General features: G+C 43.4%; 1 protein-coding gene across 1 annotated transcript; it reads left to right on the forward strand.

The window, feature by feature from the left end:
- Positions 1-1,477: 1,477 nt before the first annotated feature.
- Positions 1,478-9,347, forward strand: LOC119436843 (calcium load-activated calcium channel-like). The gene is made up of 7 exons (XM_037703832.2): positions 1,478-1,633; positions 1,772-1,849; positions 1,993-2,052; positions 2,144-2,190; positions 2,264-2,331; positions 8,366-8,510; positions 9,206-9,347. Exons 1-7 carry the CDS (start codon positions 1,573-1,575, stop codon positions 9,299-9,301), a joined length of 555 nt encoding a protein of 184 aa, XP_037559760.1. The 5' UTR covers positions 1,478-1,572; the 3' UTR covers positions 9,302-9,347.
- The last annotated feature ends 354 nt before the right edge of the window (positions 9,348-9,701 follow it).

Below are 9,701 nucleotides of genomic sequence, written 5' to 3' on the forward strand. Positions count from 1 at the left end.
CGCTTTCACAAGCTAAACAAACAACGCACGCCGCGAATATGATACGTGCGTCAACTTCTCGCTCACGTGGAATGAGCTGATCTAGGGAGCCTGGATGGATGGATGGATGGATGAGGCTGAACCCTTTAAATCGGGCGGTGGCATACGCCACCTAGCCATGGCTATTAACATAATTTGTACTTTGTGGTGGGTGAAATTTCACCCCTGCCTTAATTTTATCCACCAATCAGATAACCTCTGTTTGGTTATTTCTACCCGCTTAAAGTCTATTCTGCCTTCACTGTCCCTAAACCCCAATACTTTGAAAAAAATCAGCCCCATTGCCTTGCACTGTAGGGTTAAGCCCCTACAGAAAAGTATGAGGTGTTCAGCCGTTTCCTCTTCTTCTCCACACGCACAGCACAACGTGTCTATACCTTGGTACTTGACTCGGTACATCTTAGTCCGCAATACTCCCGTCCTGGCTTCAAACAACAAAGAGCTTCCCCTAGAATTATCGTAGATATTTTCTTTGGCAATTTCTTGCTTGAAAGTTCGGTATGTGCCCAGTGCTGATTTCGTCTGCATCCCTGTTTTCCACAGACCCCTCTCTGTTTCCTTAACCTTTTTCTTAACCGCTGTTTCCTGGTTTGCACCCCTCCTGCAGTCCAAATATTTGATTGACAGTTTTCTGGTCAGCTTCCTCCATTTTGTATCAACATTCCTCATGTACAAATAACTGAAAACTCTCCTTGCCCACCGCTTTTCTGCCATCTCTCTCAATCGCTCCTCAAATTCTATCTTGCTGCTGGCTTCCCTGCCCTCGAATGACCTCCATGCAAAAACCAGCGCCGCACAGCGACCGCGCCGCCAAACAGAGAGAGGAAAAAAAGAAGATGGTGATACGTCATCGAGGCGAGGCCCCGCCCCTGCACGGATTTGTTGTGAAAACAGTCGCACCCCATGAACTCTGCCAGTGGCCATGTACTGGCGCTAGCATGGAGGAAGGAAAAAACTGGGGCGCTAGTCTACGGCTACAGTGTCTAGAATATATAAGTATATTCTAGGCACTGTACTACGGCTTCTATGCGGGAGCTGCAAGGGTTGCAAATACTCCCCCATGGAGGAAGGAAAAAACTGCACTCCCCTATCTATTTATAGCACGAACGGCATGGACGCTCGCACTACAGTGCCTAGAATATGACGCTCGCACTACAGTGCCTAGAATATACTTACATTCTAGGCACTGTACTCGCACTAGAGTGTACTGGAATAGTTTTTTAGTACACTCTACCTGCACTATTAAAGCACTATTTATGCCTCCCTCAAACTTCGAATGTTCCCAAAATTTTGTTTCATAGCATACATATAGATCCGAGATAGCCTGCAGCTTTTTTTTTTTTTTTTTTCGTTTTTTAGTGTTCAAGCGCTTGTGGGCTCACGAACCTGTATGGCACTGCCAGACAGACCTTGGCAGGTGCCTTGGCTGCTACAGCCGAGAAACATTACCTGGCAAGCAACAATGTAGACATTGTGAAATCAACAGTTTCCGTTTTTGTAGACTTATTCGGCTGATCAAGCTTTGGATCCAGAATGTGGTCAGACACCTTATTAATACTCGTAATTTCCATATTCACGGCCTTGCTGAGCGAAGGTACGTTATGTTTTAGCCTACGGAATCTATAACACTTGAAGCGACGTGTGTCATGCAAAATTGCTTGCGCCGTAGCGGCGCAACTTCAGAAGTTTACCCTTGGGTCTGCTCAAAGCCGGTTTTTGCTGTTCGTTGAAGGTTTGACATGGCTGATGGTGTACAGAACCGACAAGTACCAGAAACTAAAGGCCGAAGTTGAGAAACAAAGCAAACGACGTAAGTGCGCTTTTTGTGTGCGTGTGTAGTACAAGTTTGTCCATTGATTGGTTAGCAGTCAACCATCGTAGGAGTGCGCCTGGCGACGAACTGCTGTAATTATTGTTTATCGGCATTTAACTGCAGCGTGTTCGTTATTGCAGTGGAAAAGAAAAAAGAGGCTCACGGTGAGGCAGCCGCCCGACAACAGAAAAAGAAAATAGGTAAGGTTAAGGTTTCATGCTTCTTGGCACTTCACCACAATGCTTGTTTGTTTTAATCACTTTTGTTGTTTAATAATTGTGTATGATACAGAGCGGGAAGAAGAGAAGTTGAAGAACAATAACAGGGACCTCTCACTTGTGAGCGATTTTCCCTTTCCACTCCTAAAGCGCTTTAACGCACATGGCTTGAACCATTTGTGTCTGCTTGCAGGTGAAAATGAAGTCAATGTTTGCAATAGGCTTTGCCTTTACAGCCCTTCTCAGCATGTTCAATTCAATGTGAGTGCTTGACCTTTTATTTCCTTTTGTAAAAGCCAACGAGGCTGTGGTGCCAAATGGCACATGCATTTTGCAAGCTGGCCAGCGGCTTCCAAATTTCAGCGAGCCGTCTCCGCCGTCTTTCACCGCCATATACACAAATCCGCCAATCATGATTCATGCACCTTTCGCTTGTTGCATGAAGCATTTTGGTGGACGTGTGTCTTATACGAATGTCACATGGCGCACTTTTGATCGCGATCAAGCCCGATCTGGATCGAATTTCTCGGTCGTGATTGACTCTGCGCAAGCTGCGCGAGGGAGCCAATCTCGTTACGGATCAGGCTTCATCGCTATCAAAAGTGGTCGTGTGACACCGGTATTAGTCACCTTAGTGGTGTCATGCCAGCAAAATGTCCGCATTATTTGAGCAAATTATACAAGCAGTGCTTAAAGTTATCACTTCGTCATACCTTTTTTTTTTTTTTTTCCTCCAGAAAAAAAAAAATAAAATAAAAAGACCGCAAATAGTTGTGTCCCGTAATACCATGCGGTTAAGAAATCTTTGCTCTATTAAAATAAGATGTTAAGTGCATGGATATCTACAAGAATTTAAAAGGGAATTAGGATTACTTCGTTATACCCATTATTTGTTATAACCCATTTTTCATTATAATAAAGTTTGACTATATCTTCTGTGGTGAATAGTTAAAGCATACGAGGGCGGTCCGATAAGTACTTAGCCTTCAAAAGAAAAACGAAAATTTTGGAATGGTGTCGATTCAACATAGTCCCCTTTCAACTCTATACACTTGACCCAGCAATCCTCCAACTTCTTGATCCCGTCAGAAAAATATATTTTCTCCTGAGCTACAAAGTAGGCTTCTGTAGCGGCGATAATTTCTTCATTCGACTCAAATTTTTGTCCGGCGAGTGACTTTTTCAAGTTGGGAAACAAGAAGAAATCACTCGGGGCCAAATCTGGAGAATACGCTGGATGGGGCACCACTTCGTAACCCAGTTCGACCAACTTGGCTGTGGCGACGGCGCAGGTGTGAGCTGGCATGTTGTCATGGTGGAAGAGCACCTTTTTCTTCACCAAATGTGGCCATTTTTTTTCCAATTCGGCGTCGAATCGGCCCAGTAATTTGGCGTAGTAAGGTTCTGTCACCGTTTTGCCCTTCTCAAGGTAGTCGACGAAGATCACACCTTGAGAATCCCAGAAAATGGTGGCCATCACCTTTCCGGCCAATGCGATAGTCTTCGCCTTTTTCGGAGCAGGTTCTCCGGGTGCAGTCCACTGTTTCGACTGTTCTTTGGTCTCTGGTGTGTACCAGTGGATCCATGTTTCGTCGACGGTCACAAAACGACGCAAGAACTCCTTCGGATTACGCTTAAACAGCTTGAAACACTGCTCTGAAGTGGCCTCACGGACGCGCTTGTTGTCCGGAGTGAGCAAATGCGGCACCCATCGCGCCGACAGCTTTCTCATGCCCAAAATTTCATGCAGGATATGACCCACGCGGTCTTTTGAGATGCCTACTGTCTCGGCTATCTCGCGCACCTTCAGTCGGCGGTCTGCCAATACGAGGTCATGGATTTTTGCCACGTTATCGGTCGTGGTAGCTGTTTGCGGGGCCCCTGGGCGAGGCTCATCAAAAACCAACGTGCGACCACGTTTAAACTCTTACTGTCTCAGCTGTCTCGCGCACCTTCAGTCGGCGGTCTGCCAATACAAGGTCATAGATTTTTGCCACGTTATTGGCCGTGGTAGCCGTTTGCGGGGCCCCTGGGCGAGGCTCATCAAAAACCAACGTGCGACCACGTTTAAACTCGTTGAACCAATTTTTGACGGTTGCCATCGAAGAAGAAGACTCACAGTAGAAGGCATCCAGTCGCTTTTCGATTTCGCTGCGCGATTTCCCTTCCAAAAACAAGAATTGAATCACCGACCGATATTGCTCTTTTTCCATTTTTTTAACGGACACATGAAAAATCACCTGCTTCATCTTCCTCAAGTGGCCAAAAACAAAACCGCGAGCCCGATTTGACTGGACCTTTGCATGTGTCCCTCTAAGAGAGCGTACTCAACGTCAGTATATGTCTCGTGCGATAGCATCGCGCTCTCGCGGTGAGGCTAAGTACTTATCGGACCGCCCTCGTATATTAGTTAATCTGCATTATTGAAGTGTTTTTTGAGCAGTGTTCTCACAACAGCTTGCTTGCACACCCTGGAGGATTTTGCATGTAGGTTTGTGCTAACTGGTAATCTATTACAAAGAATGGTGAACAGGCAAGAGACGGACACTGACAGATGGGGTACAAAAAGAAAAACCAGCCAATTGGCACATACAGAAGGGAGGAAGTGAACGGGACAAGTGCTAGACTTGCAAGAGCCTTCCACAGGAAAAAGTAGCATATGCACAACACCAACTGGGACAGGAGAGCACAGTGGAAGCAGTGTCAAGCTGAGTCGTGTGAAGACTCTTGTTAACAGCAACAATGGTCAATTCGCACATCTTTCATGGTCCAGTTTTAGAGTCCTTAAAAACCCTTGAATTTAAAAACCATGTCTTCGAGGCCATGGAAGTCCTGGAATTTTTAATGAGTCCTTGAAAATCCTTGAATTTACAGTCTATGAAGTACAGCTGCCAAAATGTCCAAATAATGAGTCAGGGCAAATTCACCAAAAGACAAGTACAGTTGCTCTGCAAAAGGCCAGAAAAACTCAATGCATTGCTGTATGCACCTTCACTTGCACATGACAAGACAGCCTTTATTTTGACCTATGTCGAGATGAAAGTAGTCAGTGCCTGCAACCCTGCACTAAATCCACATTCAACAGCTGCAGTGTAGGCAGCATGTCATCCTCGCAGTCCACATGTGGTGGTTCTTAAGCACTTGGCGAATGCTCTCATCAATTGAGCGACAAGAAGTGGTGGGCAGAGACTACTCAAAAATCACTCGCAACTGTCTTGCTATTAACACATTAAAAGTGACCATCAAAGGAATTGTTTGAAAGAAGTTCAGAAAACTCTGACACTTTTTTTTTTTTTTTTTACGAGTTCTTGAGGAACAGCCCATCGTACACTGAGCCTGGGAGCTTGTGAAGCTCTTGTTAACCATGCGACAGCTGTAGAGAACTTGAAAGAGCTTTCCTATGATAGTGCAGTGTATAGCATGCAATGCACTGCACACTATACACTTTGCATCAGAGCAGGTGGCATTCTCACTGTTCCAATCAATAAAGAACTTAAGATGACTGTTTTATCTACGAGGCAGCATTACTGTGCTCCTCTGGAATCAAAAGAGAAAGCAGCAGCTTGGTGTTGGTGGGGTATGATCTCCCCTCTAGGCAGTTAATACCTGGGAAGCAAGAAAAGGGAATATAAGGTTAATTTCTTTGTTGAAAATGGTGTTTCATAGAATTGCTTGCAACTTTGAATGTGTATAAACTGGTCTTTGAAAACTAGGGGTGTGCGAATATTAAAAAGTTTCAAATAACGAATCGAATAGTGTGCTATTTGATTCAGTAATCAAATCGAATAGTCATTCGTAAATGCGAATATTTTTCTAATATTTCATAGCGTGAATTGACAACGTCCGCCGTCGGCGTTGTCCATCAGAAAAATATCATCCCAAACCAGAACCACGTAGGCCCTCCACGTGGCACATAGGCGTTACTGAACTAATTGAATTTCTCAAAGTAAAATGCGTCAGAAAATTCGTAAAGTACGACTAACACACAACCTACAGACAGGGTAGCGTTGGATTGTAATTTGAACATACAATAAAACATAATTCTGTTTGCGGAAACTCACACACAAACCCCTTTTTGCTTGCGATCAGTCACAGCTTGTAGCCTCTGCCTTACGGGGGTATGAGCCATTGCAGTGCCCTGCACGGCCACAGGGATCGGCCCACCACTGTTGTCTGTCGACGTTACGCCACGAAGAAATCCCGGGATCCTTGCCATAGACAGCTGCACTGTAAAAAGAAATGGAGCTGGGCAGGTCATGTAATGCGTAGGGCAGATAACTGGTGGACCATTAGTTACAGAATGGGATGCCAAGCGAAGGGAAGCACAGTCGAGGATGACAGAAAGTTAGGTAGGGGGATGACATAAGGTAATTTGCTAGCTCAAGTAGGAATCAGCTAGCACAAGACTATCGCATTCCACTCTTAAAGGCGAAGCTTAAGCATCCTCCAAGTTTGTTTTTTTTAAGTTTTGAGTAGCGGACTCTGGTCACTTTTGCTGGTCACTTTTGTTCTGGGGGTGTACTTCCAGCAAATGTGGCTGTTGCCATAAAAGCAAATTAAAAGGTTCAGAAGCTGTCATTGAGGATAGTAAAAGGTGTGATGACCAGTAGTAGTGAAGCTTTAGCAGCACAGCTCATTTCAGAAGTACTAGCGCTTACATTTCAAAAAGTATCAGCGTTATACAAGGTGTCCTAGCTAACATTGTTGAAGCTATATTCAAAAACCGGCGACAATGTACATGAGCCAATGTCCTGCCAGGAAAAATCTTCCCAAAACTGGAGTATTGCTTATGTTGTTTAGTTAGTTAACTTGCGAAATTTAATTATTCAACTTTTTAAGTACTGGCCAAGTGCCAGAAGTGCATATGCCAAATGTTACTTTGCATTTGAAAACATCAGATCTAACAGTTTCCAGCTCGCAACATTTTCCTTGGTTATTTTTTCGGCAGTTCAAAGTTGTATCACAAAATATGAGGGGGGGGGGGGGGGGGACAATGCAGTTAGCACGTGCCTCAGATACGTAAAAGCAGCACTGTCAAGGGGTGTTTCAAAGAACTCTACTAAATGGGCTAACTCAGCAACCGTGTGAAAGCGACAAGGCGTCAGCAAAACTGTTGGCTGCTGCAAATATCAACCGTATTTCTTATCACAGCCCTAAGCCAGCAAGCACTGCTCATGCTTACAGCATCATGCAGCTGCTTCCTCTTAGCACCAGCCTTGTCACTTTTACATGGTATCCAAGTTAGGCATTAAGACAAGTCAGTTCGTTTAAAGCCTCGTTTTTTGTCGCGCACTTGCAAACGCACTTCACTCTATTTCACATCAGTTTTGAAATGGAGAAAAAAATAACTAATGTGGGCTGGAAAGTATTCAATATGTATGATGTTTTGGAATGCAAAGAACAGTTCGATGTTCAAACTTGCACTATTAGACCAAAAACTATTAATAAATTGGCTAATCAATTTCGGCTGATAAGCCAATTTAACATATAAGATGGCTTTTGATGGCATATGGCTTTTGCCAACAAAATCCTTTTGGTCCAATCCTCATATCTTGTAGCCTGTTCTTTTAATAGCTTGGCCGATTTGGCTGGAAATAATGGTATTTCAATGACACTACTCTGCCTCTACCGGTGAGTTGTTCTTGCAGCTTGGTTGTAGCATTCAAGGCTGATGCCATGGTATCTTGTGGCAATGGCAGGCTTCCGATGGTTTCAAGGTTCGGAATATGGTGCACCAATCAACTTTACCGCCTGTACATAGATAAACTACTTGAGCAAAAAGGGTCTGATGCCTTCTGATGCAGCCATCAGCATTGTGACCATGCAAGGATGGTATGGGCAAGCAAATGGAGCAGGGAGACGGTCTAGAGGGCATTATGCAACATGCAGCTGTCAGGCAGCTGATAAAGAGGAGGCGCTAGAGGGTAGTGCTAAGAGAAGCATTAACCACTCATGCCCTCACAATTCCAGCAAAAAAGGCATCAATGTGTGAGACATATGCCAAGACATGTTAAAGACCAAAGATAAACCGAACCCAAAGCAAGTTAAGAACATGAAGAACACATGAACTGTAATACAAAATTGGGATAAAAAAACAAAAAGCCTACTTACACGAGTTCCTCCGTCTCTACAGGTACTGATATCTTCCAGCCCTTCGTACAGAAAATGATGGCTGACGAATGAAGTTTCGTGTATTAATATCGCTTTATAATTTATGTGTTCTCTTGATTTGGGCTTCATTTATCTTCAATTCAACATTCTTCAATTCTTCTATTCAACAATGTGCTTGTTTCAGCTTTGATGGCCGGGTTGTCGCCAAATTGCCATTTGTGCCAATTTCCTGGATCCAAAGCCTCTCGCACAGAAATCTGCCTGGAGAGGACTATACAGATTGTTCCTTTATCTTTCTTTATATCCTCTGTACCATGTCCATCAGGCAGGTGAGTGCTGATCTGCAGTTCATTGATGGTGAAATGTGCTGCAGTGGTGTAGCCTTCCTGTATACCAATGTTTTCGAGACCACATCCGACTGCATTTAAAAAAAAATATTTTAGGGAGTCTCAAATAAATTTGAGATCTTCTGTTGTGTGCATAATGCTCAATACCAAAGTGACTGCAATGCCACATTTTTAATGGCTTCCAGACCCAATTACCAGGCTGAGGAAAGAGAGCCATGGATATACATGTAGGCAGTACAAATGTTTGTGTGGTGCAAACATTCATTTTGTAGTCCTATCACTTTAACCGTTAATGCAACCTCACAGTGTCTGTAATTGTATGAGCCATCAGTGGCTGGAGGTTTTTCTTTTCTACAGCCATTGCATAATTGGTAGCTAAAAGTATTGTAGTAACATTATATATATTTCTCATTGACCCAATTCAAATTTGTCAGACATGATTAACTTTTTTTATTACAAAAAAGTTGAGCATATTGTGTACAAGCCCAATTTTTTTTCAAGCATGCAGAGTAAATGAGTACATGTATAGAAAAATTTTAATGTATAGTCTGCAGCATGTGCAACTTAAGTTCGTGAAACTATGGACTGGGTTTGAAAGTACAGTACAAGTGTTGTGGCAAGAGAGACTCGGAATTAAAATTGTGCACCAATTTGCATTTTTTAAAATTATTTTTCAGAATACACAGAAGCTGCTTGGCTTTGCTCCCTCTCGAACAGCAAATAAGCAGAGTGGTACCCTCTTTTCACCAGGGCCTCAGCAATTGACCAGATAAATTCACCCGTCCAAAATTGTGTGGAAATAAAACTTCTGAAGTGTGATGAAGACCCTGTGTGTGAGTAGCTCAGAGAATTGTTGAGCTTCTTGGGCTTTAAAGTTAGAGATTGTGTATTTTATCAGTAGACAGTTGCTACGACAACACTATAGCAGAAGGTGGAGGCGTTGCAACAAAATTGCAAGTCAGCAGGAAACAAATCTACTGCTAAAGCGAAATGCGAGCAAACCTTTGGTCAACATTTGTGCTTATGGCTGGATTTAATAAATATCGAGCTAGACTGACATTTGAATGAAGACATGCTGGCCTAGCTATATACAGTTATACCTCGATATAATGAAATCGGCAATTTGCTTCGTTATATCGAAATTGTTTTGTGTTGAAATCGCCTTTTATGCAA

This window comes from Dermacentor silvarum, chromosome 1 (genome assembly GCF_013339745.2).
Source record: "Dermacentor silvarum isolate Dsil-2018 chromosome 1, BIME_Dsil_1.4, whole genome shotgun sequence".
Lineage (NCBI taxonomy): Eukaryota > Metazoa > Arthropoda > Arachnida > Ixodida > Ixodidae > Dermacentor > Dermacentor silvarum.